Source organism: Montipora foliosa, chromosome 6, assembly GCF_036669935.1.
Source record: "Montipora foliosa isolate CH-2021 chromosome 6, ASM3666993v2, whole genome shotgun sequence".
Classification (NCBI taxonomy): domain Eukaryota; kingdom Metazoa; phylum Cnidaria; class Anthozoa; order Scleractinia; family Acroporidae; genus Montipora; species Montipora foliosa.
In genome coordinates this window covers 25,581,290-25,600,080 of record NC_090874.1, presented here as the reverse complement: position 1 = coordinate 25,600,080, position 18,791 = coordinate 25,581,290, and the positions used below count along the sequence as shown (strand labels likewise).

The 18,791-nt window shown below is 39.2% G+C and overlaps 1 protein-coding gene across 1 annotated transcript; it reads right to left on the bottom strand.

The window, feature by feature from the left end:
• Positions 1-13,942: 13,942 nt before the first annotated feature.
• LOC138005264 (uncharacterized) lies at positions 13,943-15,338 on the bottom strand. Its single transcript, XM_068851518.1, has 2 exons — positions 15,008-15,338; positions 13,943-14,418 (listed from the first exon to the last, which is right to left on the bottom strand). Exons 1-2 carry the CDS (start codon positions 15,336-15,338, stop codon positions 13,943-13,945), a joined length of 807 nt encoding a protein of 268 aa, XP_068707619.1.
• Positions 15,339-18,791: the final 3,453 nt, after the last annotated feature.

The following is an 18,791-nucleotide window of genomic DNA, read 5'->3' as shown; positions in this document are numbered from 1 at the left end:
TAAAAGACTGCTTTAAAGAACAATTAGCATAATGGTCACGCACCAGTGGCTCAGTTTGTTGAGCATCAGGCTGTCATGCGGGAGGTCGTGAGTTCGACTCCGGCCAAACCAACACTCAGGATCTTAAAATAACTGAGGAGAATGTGCTGCCTTTGTAATTACATCTGCAAATGGTTAGACTTTCAAGTCTTCTCGGATAAGGACTGTAAATTGGAGGTCCCGTCTCGTAACCCTTGTTGGAAATTAAATACTATGGGATGTTAAAGAACCCACTCACTATTCGATAAGAGTAGGGGATGTAGTCCCCCGTGTTGTGGTCTAACCTTATCAGGACTGGGGCATCTTTCACTTCCACAAAATTAATTGTAAACTGGATAACAAGCAGTCTGGCTAAAGTCCCCCACAAAGTATTGTAAATTTGTCCTGAAAAGCCCCCGTGGGGAGAGACTAATAGCCTAATGACTGTATTTGATTGCGGTAAAGCACTCGACTTTCTGAATTGACTATGTGTATATATATATATATATATATATTGTAAAAGAAGTTGCTATCATATTTTTAATATTTTTCTTTTTCTTTATTGTAAAGTCCATATAAGTACTAAATTCATTATTATTATTATTATTATGTTTTCCGAAACCCATAGTATTTACCTGTTTCTTGTCAGGCTACACCGCAAGAATCTTGTTGTACCAAGGATTGCACGTCTTAATTGAAAGTTTCTAGATGTTCCACACTTGATCTGAGAATTATTTACTTTAAATGTATTTCAACCGGTTGTCTGATCTTGGCCTCAGACTTGCAGTGTAGTGCTTCCACTTAGTAAATACTGGATTACTGATCATACTGTTTTTGAACATCCACCTCATGGTAAAATGGTTTTGACATCATGAACTTTTCCAATCATCCACGATTTCTTTTTGGCAGAGATAATTGGTTAACAATTGTTTATGGCAACACTTTTTATCTGCTTGGTTGTAAGTTCATTGTATAGTGTACCAGACATAATGTCACTACAATACAGAACGTTAAAGCGCAAGCTTTTCAGTGCTACCTAAATAAATGTGGTTTTGTTTTGAACCAGTTGCATGGTTTTAGTTTGAAAATACACCACCCCAGTTTGTTTACATAATTAACATTTGAAACCACTTGTGTTCGAGCTTCATTCACTTGCGCCCGAAGGTTGTACTTATATTTTGACAACAGCATTCTTTGCCTCGTACATTGTTTTTGGAAAGTTCACATCATTTCCAAGAATTTTTGCTCAAGAAAGTGAAGGTGATGCCAAAAAACTTAAGCTAGACTGCTGGGCTTAAGGGCGAAGCTATTGAAATATCCTGTTAGACAGTGTTGGAACATGTACCACTGTAGCAAAAATATGTTCTTTCTGAATTTTCTTGTACCGGAAACAGTCATATATTATTTGTGAACGTTGTTTGTTTACCCTTCGACGTCTTTGCTTTGATCATTAATCATGATGTTGTCTGGTTTACGTTGGCTCCTCAGCATTCCACCTAAGCGAGTTCAAAGCAGCTTATCTACCGGGATGAAATTCTCCATGCCAAGTTCTGTGAAAATATTACAGAGTCCTGCCTTCTCTGCGATTATTTTGAAATTTCGTGCAGACAAACCCTTAAAAAATGCCCTAAGGCTTATAGGTCTGATCTCCAGTTGTTCACATTCCTGTTTATATCTATCATAAAAGGCAGACTTGTTTTACTTAAACCACAAAACAGGTTGATGTCCTCCTCCTAATAATTCACTTATCCATGATTTGTGTTTTCCATCCCAGGGGGCAGTTTTATAAGATGAATACTCTCACTGTCTGGATGATGGATACATTCCAAGACAAAAGCAATGGTTTCTGACTATATTGGCATTATATTTTCGGAAGTGCTGCTCCTGGACCATACATCTTACTATGCAGTCTAGCTTTTGTTAATTCGTAGTCTGTGCATGATACGTCTTCTCCTCAACTGTTGTAAACCTGAATATTTGCTTAAGTTCCTTATTTGTCTACAAAAAAATCACCCTTGAGAAAACTCCTGTTATTGTGTATGTTTCCTTTGATTGGCATTTTATTGGATTTTCTCTAGAAATATGTTTTCCATAAAGCTGCAGTGCAATACAGTCTAAATATCTTATGAAATATAGAAATTTATTGTTTTTCTGATGAAAAATAAGAGCCTATTAAGAAACTAAATGTAATCAGCCTGAATTGTAAAAAATTAGCCTAAAATATTAGAACCTTAAAAATTCTAGGTTCTTATACACAGGTTTTTACTGTATTTCGTAGGGTTAGTGACTGTTACCTTGTTATACAAGCATGACAGTATGCCGTGTTTTCAGTTTCTCGGGCTTGGGAGATCCTTCAATTGTGTTGAGCTTTTCATTATCAATCCAAATAAACTGAAAAACCAACTAATAAGGTAGACTATGTATGGTGGAATTTTACTATGTGAATTAAAAATAGGAAAGTTTTGTGTGGAAATATGAATGTTACCCGGTACCCCAACAAGTTGGCCTTCAAGAATTTCCTGGCAGATCTCTTTTCAATTTCTGTTTTAAGTTCAGCTTCTTTTTGCCTTGCACAGTTTTTAACTTTGTTTCGAATCCTCCGCTGAGTTTGCTTTGACGCCAGTTCATATGATACAGGGGGACGACCAACTTGATTTTGATCACAATTGTTTGCAGACAGGGGCTGTGGAACACTTTTGTTTACACTAGATGACAGCCTGTGCAACCTTCCATAACATGCACCACGGCACCTTAAACTGCTCATGAGGGCCACACTACTAAACTCATTTCCAAGAAAGTTTTTTTAGCTTCAGGGGACAAACCATCTACTGACTTTGGTAATGACTTAAACGTTTTAGCTTGTACAGGGAAGTTGTGCATTTTGACGGTGAATGTCGGAGGTGGATAGTGGTATTCCTACAGGCTTGGCATGTCCGTTCCATCACTTTTCCTTTAGCATTTATGGGACGAGATTCTTCCTTTCTCATAGGTTTTTTTACATATAATACTAGTAAGTACTGAAGAAGACGTTGTTTACAATGTCTGAGGCTCAGCTGGGACTAGGTTTTTTTTTCAATTCTCCACAAAGATCAAACCCTCAATAATTTTTTTTTAACTTTGATATAAGCTAGACTTAAGTCTAGTGAATTGGAAAGTGAAACAGTTGTGGCAAATTTTATATTAAACTCAACTCAACAATCGAAATTGAAAGTTGACAATTGAAGCTGAGCTGAACACAATCTTAATGTGTGTAAAGGGGGAACTGAAAAGGAGACACTTAAATGTAAAAAATGTAAATGCTTTGTGTATAGTGGAAGTGCACTTAGCTATCAAGCTAGTTTACAGGCACCCCACTTTTAACAATGTGAAAGAAACAATTCAAAGTTAACAGAAACATTATTAAGAACCCCAACTGGCAGGAGGCAACCAGTTGGCTATTTACAAAGCGTGGTAAAGTTGAATCCGGGACAACCGGAAACAAATCCTAACCAGAGGTTAGAACGGGATTTGAACCTGGAGCAGCCGCATGCAAACCCAACGTCCTAACCACTCGACCACGCTGCCTCCTCCTTAAATGACGTATAAAATTTACAGCGTGTAAAATGGAATAAACTCTCAATTGGTTGGTAAAATACTGCGACTTCAAACTACACAGTTCAGTTCTAAGACTTCAAACTAATCCAAAACACTGGGGGTCTCACGAACCTTTTTACCAAAGAAGTGTACGGGAAATAAGCTGAAAATTCAACTCAATGAAACTTATCCAGGAATACTCAATACCTTTCAAAACAAAAAAGGACAAAATTACCTTTTGCAAGGTCTAACGATAGAGTACGCCTAGCTGTAACGACAACAGCAGTCTGATAACGATCTATAGGAAACCTCACTGAACCGTAATGCAAGTGAAAGAAGCTGCTTCCACATCAACTCGGCTACCTCAATTATCAGATCACAGACAAGGCAATGACAAAAGAACTATTCGTACTATTTAATAGAAATATAATAACTCATCATAGGTTTACAACCTGAAGATAATACAAAAGCAAGTCTCCACACACTATAAATTCTAGACTGATCTCTTATGGCAGACAAATTGTTTTCGAACACTTTGCATACAGGTTATAACCTTAAATGAAGGTTAAACTAAATACGATGAACTCACCGCTTTAAAACGTTTTTCGGAGCTTTACAGATCTTTCCGAAGTGACTGAATGAAATACCTGTGTAAAATGGTTGGCTAATCGCTTGCACTCAACAAAACTTTTATGTGCTCTTCCGCCACGACACAATATGGCAGATGGTGTATGTCTTGATCTGAAAGTAAGATGCGCACACAAGCTCTTATGGGATTTTTGCCGCTGGCGCCCTTTATTGCTCGAAGTTAAAAAAATCTCGTCTTAATACTACTCATTTATGCCTTTCTCCCTTCACCAATAAGGAAAATTACAACTACAGTATGGGCGGCATTACCCAAGGTCGTTTTACTGGACACTAATAAAAAAAGACACCATGATATGGAGGGCTGAGGGCAAAGGCCCAAAGCCGATTTAATAAAAAAATAATTTCTCTTTATTTAATTATATATTAAAATTATGTATCAAACGAAAATCATAGCAAGCCCACGGGGACAGCTATTCTTAGAGTTATTTTCATAGAATTATGTCGTAGAGTTAGAGTTAAGTTTCCAAAATCCTTAGCCAACATTCATAAAAGCTAACCTTAGGCCTAAGGTTAGGATTTAGGTCTTCCAAAATCTTGAATTCAGGATTTTGGAAACCCAACTCTAACTCTAATGTCATAACTCTATGAAAATAATTCTATTGCTATTCAACCTCGGGGCCCAGTAAAGGTGAGGGCACAAACCGCCAAAGCAGAATGATGACAATCGTGATGCTGCCCCACCCGAGGGAAATGCAGTGCTTTAAACCTTTCAACAAGAAGCTTAACTACAACCGACAACTATAACAGTAAGAACTGCTGCCCTTGCAACTCAGTTCGAGAAACTATGTAAGAAGAGTAATTGCGGCTTATAACAAGAATGGGATAATACATTCCCAAAAAATATGCCACATCTGTAATAAGAACTGCTGCCTTTGCAAATCAGCTCAATAATGCAAATACAAAAAAAGAGACATGGAGGACAGCCACCCTTGCAATTCTGTCCCCCGGCACTGGTAAATTAACTCAAAAAGAGAAACCGAATAACAGTAGAAAAAGAAAGAGTTAAATAATATTCTCATCTTATTAACTATGAGTATGGGGAACTGCTGCCCTTGCTAATCAGAACCCCTGACTCCTGAAATACTAAATAACAAACACAGTACTGATTGGACTGCTGCCCTTGCAAATCAGTCCCATCACTCTTTAGTCCTTCAATGCACTGCTTCTGCCGCCAGCTATGCATGAATTGAAGTAAGCTATGTCAACAGTGAAGATATTCTGATGTACTTGAGGAAGGCATTTGACACCCTGTTCTGCTGCAAATGAAGCAGCACCTATGCAAAAACTATGTCCTTTGTAACGTGTGGAGTGAAGCCCACATGTTCGTAATGAAATGGAAAGAAGGTCTGCAAAAAAGCTTCTAGGGACTGGACTATTGTCTGAGTTAAGAAAAAGAGGACCTGGTGTGTCCCTCGCAGGGCTGAATATTCAAGCAACAACTGCACTGGGCAACAAGAATTCTGTTGATGTAGGACTAGTGAAAAAGGGGGCTGATTGTAATTATCTTTAAAATTGCCAAAGGTGACCTTAAGAGCCACAATGCGATCAGAGGCATCGACCAGTTTAGATACCTGATGGACCTGTAAAGGAATGCTAGCACCCTTATGCGAGCTGAAGGTCATCTCGCCAATTCGAAGGAGAGCAAAAAAGGCTGTTGAACACATTGCTCGAAATTGACATCTTTGGTATTCTGAAATAGCCAGCTTAGATGAGCTATCCATTAGTCGTTGAAGAACTGGAAGTGTAATAGGCAAGCGGCTATCAAAACGAGAACTATATCCTTTAAGAATCTGTATAATAAAAAAAGGCTTTAGTATGATCAGGGAAGCTGAGAAACTTGTGAGTGTAGCCTGAGGCAGAAGCATAAAAACTAACTGTTGATGGAGCCTATTGTTTATCGTACATATAAGCTATAAAAAGAGCCAACGTATGGAAGGAGATGGGAAAAGTTGTTGAAACAGAGTGAAAAACCATGTTAGAAAATTGATAAAATATCTTCCAAGCCGCCGATACGTTGGGATGGCTGAAGGCTTGATTTAGCAAGCATGGAAACTATATAACCCAACTCAGAGGCTGCAGATACGGGGGAATGGTCGTGGGAAAGGGGGCCAGGTGTTGGAAAGTCTGGACCTGCAAGCGAGACAGAGCATCAGCTAGGTTGTTATGAATTCCTGGAATATGCTTTGCTTTGAAAAGAATGTTATGATGCAGACATTGCGAAACAAGCTTCCATACAAAGGCCATCAATACCCTATCTTTACATGTTTGCTCATTAATGACATGCGCCAGGGATTCATTGTCATTAAAAAACAATACACATTGATTGCTCATGTCTCCACCCCAAAGGTACAAACTCAAGACAATAGTGTAGAACTCCAGAATAGCAATATTCTGGTATTCCCAACTTGGAGGTCATTTCCCATAGCACCAGTGAGACCCAAATATCGCACTGAAACCCAATGCGCCCGAGGCATCTGTGAACAGATTTAATTTTGATGAACTGAGCCAGGTGTCTTCTAGAAAAGTTGATGTCCCATTGAAATGGGATAAAAAGGGCAACCACATTTCAAGATCCTCGTAATTCTCTATTAAGTCTAATGTAATGATTGGGTGAACGAATGCCCACAGTCAAGTTGATAAGCCGCCTTAAAAAGGCTCGACCTGGTTTAATGACGAAACAAGCAAGGTTTAAGAGGCCGGTAAGGGAGTGTACATCTTTAAGGGTGACTTTTTTGCGACGAGAGAAATCTGAAATGAGTGAAATACATTTATTGATTTTATCTAGAGGTAAACAAGCCTCCAGAAGAATGGAGTCCAATTCAATGCCCGCAAAAGACAAAGTGGTAGCAGGGCCACAAGTCTTCACCAAGGTCCTGGACACCATGAAGGTCATCCGCCCGCATCGAAGGGAACTGTACGCCCAACCACACCATATAAACTAACCGAGGCCATGGAAAGGTTCTTGACTTGTTTTAGAACTTTGTCGTCACTTATGGAAATTCTTGTCGTGTTAATCACTTTGATTCCTCGGACCTTGTTCTGATATTGGAAGAAACTGAGAAATTACTCAGGTGGCTTTGTCTGTAATGATTTGTCCAGGACCAGACTTAAGTACAATTTTCAAGCCTATATTGCATAAAGGTGTAATACAATCACTTGTGTTTATTAAACTCTGAAGTCCATCATTGACGGAAGTAAACTTCATCATTTTCCCATCTTCAGTTAGAATAGTTATCTGTGCAATGAGTTTTGTTTTTGATCTACCTTGAAGTGTGGTATTTCCACAGCTAGTGCATGTTATCATCTCATCTTTGGCTGTTTCTTTGTCTATTGTCATGTTGCATACAATGCAGGGCGTATTGCATTTTAGCTGGGCAGCTATACATTGCCCTTTAAGCAGATGCTCTGGCAATCCTTTAAGTCCTCTATTTCTTCATATTCTGTCAAGTCATTTGTGTTTAAAAATTTCTCATCTTCAAAATTGATGAAACGGTACGATTTGCCAGTGTGGATATCATCGATTATGTTTTCCCAAAGTACGAGCTTCATGGAATTGGTATTGTCTCCTATGACAGTATCACATTTGAGGGGTTCAGAACCATAGTGGGCTAAACCACTTCAAGCTAATTTACAGAAAAAGCACGGTTAATTTAAGTACAGGAAAAAAATATATTGACAAGGTCTTTCTTGTGAAAACATGTTTATTCTTTATAGGAATATCAATTACATCATGATATAACTTATCTTTACCACTATTATGGTGTGCACTTTAAAATTTAATGAAAACAAATAATAACAATAGTGGACACAGTTCTGTCACAGCCACTTCAGACAGTTTGTTCAAAATATGAACAAGTGCCACACAAATTTGCTCCCTTAGACTATGATAGTGAATGAAGCAAGGACCTACAGCACAATTTATTTGAATTAGACTTGGGGAGATTTGTGGGAAATTTTTGAAGAGGAACAACAACGACAAAAATACTAAAATTAGATGAGCCAGAAACTTCTTTGCACTAATACCTAGAGCTTAACAGAAAGAAAAATGTGTAAAATATGTCTCAACCAACAACCACATAACAGTCAACATAACAGTTCAAACTAAACTGAACAAGCCTCCTTAAAAAGGCTTATAATATTATTATGCAACCCAAAAACATGTTCGCCATTCTTTAAAGAAACTGGTCAGTAACTCTATGCAAAAACAAGAGATCATTCCCGAAAGAAGTGTCTTTGAAGTCCCTTAAAATGGAATTCCATTCAGTGAAATTGTTCAGAGAAGCGATTGGAGTCACTGCAAAAAATGTTAAATTGCTGCTTTGTTCAAGCATCTTTGCCAGTTGCGGCTGAAATTTGAGAACATCTCTCTGCCGAAAAATATTTAAGTTTTTTTGCACTGACACAAAACTGCTGCAACTGACATGACTTAAACTGAAAGCAAAAGTTTATTGACAGTTTCTGAAGGTTAGGGTGGCCCTGACGTCCTTGTAATGTACTGTCAGGACTGATGTTTTGACATTGATCCATACATAACTCTTCCAAGTGCAACATGTCTTTAGTAAATGAAACATCTGTGACGCATTTCAAGAAGCTGATGTTTAAATTCCTCAAGTTAATACACTGCCCAATACCATTTGCAATAAATTCCAGACTGGTCTCATTTCTCAAATCTCTCAAGCAGCTGTGTATTGTTAATTCCCTGAAGTGTACTGCATGCTGAACAATGGTGTTTTCAAAAGACCTTTTTGTTAAGCACATGTGTTTAAAAATCCTCCACAATGAAGAATGGTGGCTTAACCTGTAGAAACGTTTGCTGACTCGTGCCACAGTGCAGAGAACTTGATGGAGACTTAAACTGGACAGAATCTGCAGAATGACCTCATCAGGTAAGCTATCTAGAGAACAGGTGGTTGTTAATCCTGAAAAGAGAATAAAACTGAAGTAAATGAATGGAAGAGGAAAGGACCAAACATAAAGTCCGTCGGTTTAAGGACAGAGTAACCTCTTTCGAAGATTTAATAACAACCATTGACCATTATGTATCTCTCTAAATAGTGAACTTTGATGCTGTAGAAACATTAATATAAATAAATTTACATAACCTGTCAATGTGGTTGTCTGAGATCGATCAGTTTTCTCAGTGGGATTTCAAGGAGGCGTCTACCCCAACTTAAGTAGGTGGCTAAGAAGAGAAGAAAAACTAGAATGCAAAATAGATGGCTATAAATCCCAAGGTAGGTGGTGGTCAATCACAAGGTCCCTCCTTGTAATGAGAACCCTGATTCATACCATTGTTTATACTTAGTGACCAGAAATAACATAATAAAGTAACTTAACGAACACTGTCTTAACTTTCCTCGCTACTTGTCTCATTACCACTGGCGATGGCTTAAATTTCTTTGGGTTTAAGCAAATGGTAAAATCTATGATGAACGGGTGGGATGTAAGACAGGAGCTGCATCAAATCATCAAACTTTGCCTTTGAGATTTCACGGGCACCCTCATAAAGAGATGGTAACAGAACCTGTTAAGGTCTACTGGGCGCCCTCTTATTCGCTTTTGAAAATCAACCGTTTTCCAAGCCTCTATTTCATTGAGGGAATGCCTGTACTTCATTTGCCATGGATGCTCTCTATGGAATATCATGCTCTGTATTTTCAACCATGAAACCTTCTCACCATCTGTGTTAGTTTTTCTATTAACCATGTGTTCTCTCACTTCTTGAAAAGATTTGAAATCACTTTGTTTCATCTCCTTTACCATGAACGGTTTGTGTCTTCTGGCTGTTCTCACAAGTTTATACCATTGTTGTGGAACATAGACTGTTTGTACCTGTCTTTTCCTTTGTTCAATGCTAGCAAAGTCTGGATCATTAGGCAGAAAAGAATGTCTACAGCCATTCATGTCATACATAACATTTGTGTCTGAATGACTAAATCGTGTTTCAGCAAAAATATTCATATTAAATTTAAACATTGTTTTGTTTAGAAATATCCATTGAGACTTGTGAGACAGATAAAACATATGGCTACGGCTTGGCAGTGACAACGGTAGAAAACAAGAATATCCTGATTGGCTAAGAGATGAAAAATGGGTCCTGCAGCACGTATAGCATTTTTTGCCATACTCTGCAAAACATCAATGTGAACTGAATTGTCCAGATACTAAGTCCGGCTGGTGAACAGAGATAAGGTGAGAGGGGGTTGCAATAAAGTGTTTTTGCAAAGAAAAGCAGGAGGAAAAGGGGTCTCCAAAGTTGTAAAATACAGGATTCAACCAATCCAGGACTGAAAACTCAGTTTGAGGAAGGCCCTGTCTATAAAGAATGATCAGTCTCTCAGAGAAGTTGAATCTTTATCAGGAACGACCACAGAGAGGCATATTATGATACATCTTATGATTACATTTGCTATAAAACGAAATTGCAGCGTTAACACTGATGTAAAAGTTTTTTAGTAAAACGTTTCGATCACTTCGGTGACCTTGATAAGTTACGTATGCAAATATGACTAACGATGATAAAATAGGCAAGTAGGTGACAAATATGCATAATGTGTGTGCCAAAAAATGTTCTAAAAATTCTTGAGATTGAGGTACACATGTGGAAACTCAACGTGCTCGTTCATTGAGTTGTCTTCCTTATTAGAATACAACGCTTCCATTGGGGACAGATGTGAAGAATTGACACGTTTTCAAAATCAAAGCTGTGGCCAGTTTTTTGGGAATGTTGGGCAAGTTGAGAGTTTGTTAAAACATGCGACGGCTTTAGAATGTTCTTTGATTCTGGTTTTTAAGGCCCATGACATCTGGCCGATGTACACTGCAGCGCAATTGTTGCATTTGATCTTGTAAACAGTGCCCCCTGTATCCTCTTTCTTTTGTTGATCTTTCAGTCTTTTAAAAAAGGAACCGACGGTGCAGACGGGTTTGTGCACCACTTTGATGTTGTGTCGGTTTAGCACTCTCGCAATTTTCTCAGAGGTGCCTTTAGCATAGGGAAGTACGACCACATTACGCGTGACTGCCTGGTCCCCCTGTCTTTCACGTGGTTTACCAGATTTTCAGTTGTCAATAAACCATGCCGGATAGCCATTGGCTTCAAGTGTTTCTGTTATGCGCTGAACTTCAGCGGTCTTTTCTTTATCTGTGGACGGAATAGAGGTGGCTCAATCTAGCATAGTTCATGCAACGGCGCATTTGTGTTGAACATGATGATGCGACTCAAAATCTAGGTATTTGTCTGTATTTGTGGGGTTTCGGTATACAGTAGCAACGATCGAACCATCGGTCCGTCTAGTGGTTTTTGTGTCCAGAAAAGAGATAGCACCTTCTTGCTCAACCTCGTAGGCGAATTGGACGTGTGGGCCAATCGAATTCAGGTGGGCATGGAACTCTTCTATGAATTGCTTATGGATGCAGGCGTGGCTATAGTCAGCGTACCGGTACCACCATTTAGGTGGGTGAGGGGCGGTTGCAAGTGCCCTCTCTTCGTTTGCTCCACTACCAACAAGTTTTTGGGTGCCCACTGGGCTTTCCCATAAGTGCCATTTTTGCTAGTTTAATGCTTTTCTCTAATTGCTCCTTTTTTTTGTTTTCAGAATTCTTGAATTTACATCAACAAAAGAAACAAAGTCCTCTCAGCTTATCATTACAATTTTTTTATAATCATTGTCAGGTTCATCGGTCGACGGGAGTGATTGGTAAAAAACGAACAGCATTTAACATGCTCTCAAACTGGCTTTCTTTCTTCCCTCAGAATAGTAAGAAATTCTGGCCTTAGTGCTGTGGCTTGTTTTTTCTTGTCTTTTCTTCTTCCAAGGCTCTTCCGTTCTGATTAATTGAAATCTAACGAAAATGCTCTCAGGGTGGAGTACCAATTGGAGCTCCTCGTTATCGTCCACTTCTTCTCCATAAGCCCAATTGAGCCATGCAATGTTTACTTCAAAACATTGCCTCTCTATCTCCTTGTTTTGGCTTACGTATCAAAGTTGAAGGAAAGACTGAAGTCTTTAATCATGGCTAAAGCTACCCAGCAAACTTGCACATTTCACAGATTACTTTCCTCCAAAACAGTCGCCCACTGTCTTGGAATGGCAATGATGTCACGTTTTTTAAATAATGTTTGTATAGCTGCAAATTGTCTATCACAAAGAGAGTAGATGTGACCCTGCAATAAAAACTTGAAATCGGCCTGAAAACTTTAGTCCAAAGAAAAGAAAAGAAACCATTCCTAGCATTGTCAGACCAAATTATGAAATGGTCAAGCCTTCCTAGTTCGTTTTGGACCTGGTTAATTAAGTAATCAAGGAGAGACATTACCTTGCTTGATCCCGTGGTACTAGTGGTCTCATCGTTAAAAAACAGTATATCTTTCCGTTTTTTGTACAGTATATTCCCAGTAAATATGGCCTAACCCTCACAGAGTAGTATGCGTCTTGAGCAGGAACTTTGATTTGTCAAAATCCAGTTTGAGGGTTAGTGCTTGTGAATCTGTCCACCACCATTCGTGATTAAAAATCAAGATTTGGACTTTCAGTGTTACTACCTGTTTAACATTTCTTGTCATTTGCCGAAGACCTGCGCACCCGCTCCTAAGACGGGTGATAAAAGGATATCTGGAAAACCAAAACACACCAAACTTCCAAAGACATTTTAATATTCGCCTAAGCAGAGCATGAATGTCTGTTGAAAATACATATGGGAGGTGGAAAGGACGCTTTCACAGATTTTTGAAACGTGTCGACCTTACCGTAAATTATGTTACCACTTTGATAGCTGCTTCATGCATAATACACAATATTTGTGAGTTGAAAAGAGATATTTCTTGGCAGAGTGGTTAGTGGGTGTGGGCGATACCGAAGACCCTTCAAACGTTGAACGTTGGCAAATTAATAAGAGTGAGTCATTAATGTATGAAAAAGTGTAATTTGTAAAACCTTTAAAGGAGAACTGAAGGCCAAAATCAGCAATTTTTCCAACATTGTATTTGGAAAGCCTTAACACAAGTAAAGTTAAGTTTGTGTGGTTATTTCTTCTCTTTTTCTGGCTTTTCTCGCTTTTTTGGCCTTTTCAGTGTGAGCTCAAAAACTAAATCAACAGCCTGCTGTGACGTATGATATAGGAAACAGAGATTTTGTAATGAAGAGAAACAAGTGCTGCTGTAGGTATTTCCTTTGTTGTTTTGCTGTGTCTTTGCGGACTCAATATTCATGACAAACATCAGTCAAAACACTGCTTCTACATGGGGTGCTCTCGCATGTCTTCCCCAGATCATATGTCATAAGCTGCAAAAATGACCGCTGACTCCTCCATTCTGTGCCGCAATGCTGAATAAAAACATTTTTGGGGGTACAAAAAAAAGTTGAAAATATTATTGTGCATGGTCTAAAGCATAAATATAAAATGCTTATTTTTAGCCTTCAGTTCCCCTTGAAAGAAATAAATAAACGTCACTTTTCTATAATGTTGTCATTGCTTCAAGTGCCCTTAAAAAGGTACAACAGTTGAGCGACAGAAGTAAGGGCAGTTGGGAGGACTGAAACCATACATTCTTTGTTAGAACTCAAAACGCTTTTCCTTTCTAGAAAGCAACACAACAATCCAGTGGCACTTTCAAAGAACACTGATTACAAATTGAAGTAGCCATTGTTGTCCTCCTCATAACTGCCACTAGTAGTACTGGTACTAGCAGCACCAGGACAATTTACATAATGAATACCAGCTGCATTTTGGTAAGGAGCTGCATACGGTATGCCAGAAGGGAATCTGTATTCCCGTTTCTGTTCTTGATGTGGTTGTCTAGCTTCAGCAAGGAGTTGAAAAACTGCTCATGTTTTCTCTCTTCTCTTCTCCTTTCATTATCAAGCTCCTTCATTTTTAACTCGTATTCCATTTCTCTTTTATGACGTAGATCTTCCAGTTTGAGAAAGCTCTCGGTCTCCATTTCAGCTACTTCTCTAAAGTCACGCTGTAGCAATTCCATGGACTTTTCTAGTTTTGTCTTCTTTTCTTTCTTGGCCTGTGTTCGTCCAAGATTAGTCTTTTTTTCGATTTCCTTCTCATGCATCTTTGCTTTTTTCTCAGACCCATTGTCGCCCTCGTCATCAACTTTGCCAGTACCTTCACGTTCTTTTGTGCCGGTTTCGGGCTTTAAGGATACTGTGTCAAGCCAATCACATTCTTGTGAGAAATAAGACCAGTCGGAAGATATGCGTTGGAGTAAAAGCAGGGCTGTCACTAAGTTTTTGAGTAGCAAGCTGTATTGGAAAAGTAGATGTCTAGGCAAATGAGTGCCGAAGGCGCAAGCCTATGGGGGCATGTTCCCCCAGGAAATTTTGAAACCTAGACACTCAGAAATGCCTTTTCCAGCATTTTCCGAGGGGTATTTTCGTCTAAAAAGTCAAGGAAAACGAGGCATAAAACGGTCCATATATAACAGATATTGTGTGTTTATTATTGATATTATCATTTAGATTAGCTGGAAGGTTCACGGAAATGTAAGGCTTTACTGTGGTGTAAACAACTGCACAACCTACAGTACTGTACTTGTATTGAACACGTTTTTGGCAATGTGCTTTTGACATATGCAAACAAATATGCCTAAAATTTTTTGTTGACATACCTAATCACGGGGAACACATCATTAATAAAAAAACTCAAAATCGCTCTTGACAGTTTCAAACAAATTTTTTCTCACTGTTAAAATTAACAAAATTAATTGGGGAAGAGGGACTGAAACTTATGCCATATCTATTCTATTCATAATCACTTACTTCCAAATCACTGCTTTCAGACCCCGACATGGTTTCGTCTTGATCTATGGGGGGAAGATTTAAATGGGCCACTGCTTCCTCAAGCTCTTTTTCAATAATGTCATCCACGTTCTTGACTAGGTTGACTGCTGTCTCCCATGTCCTCATGATGTCCTCTCTCTGGGTATCCACTTGCACAGAGACATCTGTTGTTGTTGGCATCTGTGTTGGCTGTTGATCTCCATCTGGTCTAGCTGAGATTTTCGCCAAGTTTCTGCGCGGTTTTGCGAGCCACTGTTTGGTCACCTCTTGAATAAAAGGTTGGCAAATCACCTGTACTTGGTCCATTGATGGAAATGTGCATCAAAGCCTCTAGCATATGATACTGGAACGGAGACGGGCTTTAGCCTTTTAATGCCAGGCCTTCCTCGCTCAGGCCAGACATTGCTAACTGGGAGTGAAAGGCATATCTCACCCAGCTCCAAAAGGCAAGGACAAAGAATTTGGTAAGTTGATTTCATGCTTAGCATGTGTTCCAATAACCATTCAGTTGGTGTCTTAGACTTGCAAAGCATCTTATTTTGGGCATGCAATCTCTTCAGGAAGCTGGCTTTGCAGACCTAGGAGGTTGTACTTGAACTTGGCCCACTCAGATAACAGTTCTTCTTTCAGTGCAACCTTATCGTCCCTGTCTTGATACAAGAAATCTCCTAGCAAGGCAACATCTGCTATGCCATACTGTTTAAACCCAACTTCGGTTTTCTTGGGAACAGCAGTTGGATCAAAGACCCTAAATGCGGTTAGGACTTTAAGGTTACCCTCAAATCTTTCTTCATTGTTTTCTTTTAATGCATCTACACATTTAATGGTCAAATTCTTAAGCTGTTCCTCCATGTGAGCAGACATTACTGGTAGTTTGCATCTCTGAAGTCTCCCACTGTCAGACAAATCTTCCTTCAATTTTCCCAAGTGCTCACGCTCTTGACCAACTTCATCAAGACGATCAGCTGTGTACTCTATTGCTGGGGCAATAGATGCTAAACAAACTTCCCCTTGTTGGAAAGTTTTGCTCAGGTGGCCAAGTTTTGGCAGTACTTCTCGCAGCAAGTATACTGTGGCAAGAAACTGTAAGTTGCTTGTTTGCTGTAGTAGACCAGTAGCAGTTGCATCTCCATCTTCTTTGAAAACTCGAAGTGTTTGGAGCAATGGTTCATAATCTTCGTAAACTCCTTCTATTGCTTTTTCCGTCGATAAGCACCTACTTTGCATGCCTTCTGGAATTTCTTTCTCAGCTTTTTCTTGCCTCTGTTGCTAATACTAAGCTGTTTGACAGCCAAGACAGCTTTTGCATAAGCAGCACTTTTCTTAGCAGAGTTTTCAAAGAAAGACCACACCTGGAGGAGAACTTTGTCTACTTGCTTGATGTAGGAAATTGTTTCATTGGCATCACCACATGCCAGTGCCAAACGATGGCAAATGCAGTGCACATTTGTTAAGATGCCCTGACAGAGAAAACGTGTCAGACCTTGGAAATGGGGGTTGGCCAAATTCAATGAAACTGGGTGAGGACATTGACTTTAATGAATGAGTTATTTCTAAATCCGGTTTTATTTGTCTTCACTCTATCTTCCTTTCAATTTTTCAGAGGGCAGGGCTCAAAGTTTATTTTTGGCTTTGGGAGCACTTGTGCTACCAGGTTTAAATTTCTAGGCGCACAGCTAAGAATTTTAGGAGCACAGCTTAAAATACTGGTGGCACCAAAAAATCAGAAAACTTCAGACTTTGCATTGTGTAAGTAATCATTTATTTGCATTATCTTTTATTTTGAACGATCCCTGTGTTTGTTTCGACTTTCAGGCTCTTACTGTACGTTGGAGATAACAATAATACTGTTAGGTGTTTTTTAAATTAACCTTCTCAATTTCACGTAGTACCGGTATTACACTTCATGGTACGTTCAAGACAACAGAAAAATCTGCATTCCGAGTTCCTTTTGAACTTAGCATTAACACTGTCAGTTTACTGCTCACAAGTTTCATTTAATTTTGATTTGTAAAAGTAATACACTTTTGGTTTAAGGCTGATACGGACTTACACGTAGAACCACGCCGTTAATACAACATCAACGCGATCATTCGAAAGCCGGTAAGTCCCATGAATCAGCAACTGAAATTAATTCATCTGGCCATTTTCTGAAAGCAAAGTTAGGAAGCCCTGATCTCTGACCACTGTTAAACCACTTGACAACTGCCGGTGTTGGGTCAAAAGCTTCTAATTCTAGTCCTTCCATACTGATGCAGATTAGGTCTTCTGTTGTCGACACGTGGAGGCTGCTTCTTACATCAGACTTGATTCTCCTCTGGGCAGAAAATCCCCGCTCACACTGAGATATAGTTCATTGTTTTAAAATCGTTCTTACCTTGAAGAAAAAACGTCTCTTAACCCAGGTTGTTTTGACATTCTTGGCTCTGGTTTGACCTTTCACATTGACTGGTGCCAAGAAGCACGTGCTTTAAAGGCGGCTTTCACTCGCACGTGTCAGCGGAGTCTTCGCAAAACCGAAAGGGTCTGGGATGGAATGTAGACATTGAGCTACGAGTGACGCTACAAGTTCGGAAAAACCACAGGAGAAAACGACAAATAAGACACACGCTGATGCAAGGAAAATGATGTAACTTTATTCTTTGGATCCTGATTGTGTCAGACCTACGATTGAATTTATTATTTCAAGCTTCCGTTTCGTGTCTGACTAGTTGAAGTACATAAGGATGGTCAGGCAAGAGCAGAGTTGAGTAACGATAAGCTCAGTCGCTCTAAACTCCAGGATTTTTAGGCGTGCAGGTGCGACCACACATGATTTTTTAGGCGCACAATTAAAAATCTAGTCGCAGAGCCCTGGAGGGGGATCCCATTTTGGAGTCTCGGTCTTGACGTTCAAGCCCCATTACAATAAAAGCGGAAAGTTCAAAGAATATCTAATAGTATAGGATGTTTCTACTAAGAACATACTTTTATATGGTTTATGGCTTTGTATATTGTTCTTGGGATGAGATAGGCATGCCACTGAATGTATGCAAATCTCGACCCCCCGAAAATACAAAAAACTGTAATCCTATTAAGAAAGAAGACACGTCATGAATTACCTAAGGGCATCTACAATCTAAAAGAGGATAGAAAAATTTGGGTCAGTAAGCTTTGCTGCTTTCCCGGCATCATTATTATGCAACACTTTTGCAAAATGACCTCATTTGCATAAACACAATTTTGTCTACAAGTCACTGCTAAATCAGTTTCATTCCTAGGCTAGCTACCTTTTTTAGGCTCTGAAAATAGTCTACTAATTTACGACTAGTTTAAGGAAAAAATTGCGTCGTGAGTTATAAAATTACTCCTGGCTAATCCATATTTTGGAATTTAAGGTGGCTAGAAAAGTTCTTAGCTCTTCCCAGCAGTTATACTTTGGTGGGTTAATACTGTAAAGAGCCGAATTAACCAACAGTTTTCCTCTCCTGCTTTCTGACTTCTCTAAGACAGAGATCTTAGAGAAGACAGAGACTCTCGTCTCGACTCTGGTCGTATTTCCATCCGTTGACTTCACCCAAGAATGAATCATACTGATTAATGCGTGCATGGTGCTGGATTTAGGCACCGTTCCAAATTGCTGTGGATTGATCTTTAAGAGAACAGCAGCTTGACGTAAGTGTCAACAACATACTCTTCCGCTATCTTTGACAGGATTGGTGTCAAAGAGATGGGTCAAAGGTGTTTGTTTATGTCCTACACAGGTCTTTGCTTGGGCAC

Bases quoted from the DNA above. Each gene is read 5' to 3' on its own strand.
- LOC138005264 (XM_068851518.1), bottom strand. From the start codon at position 15,338: ATGGACCAAGTACAGGTGATTTGCCAACCTTTTATTCAAGAGGTGACC. The intron at 14,419-15,007 runs GTGATTATGAAT...ATTTCTCACAAG, and splicing joins AAGCAGTGATTTGGAAGTAA to AATGTGATTGGCTTGACACA.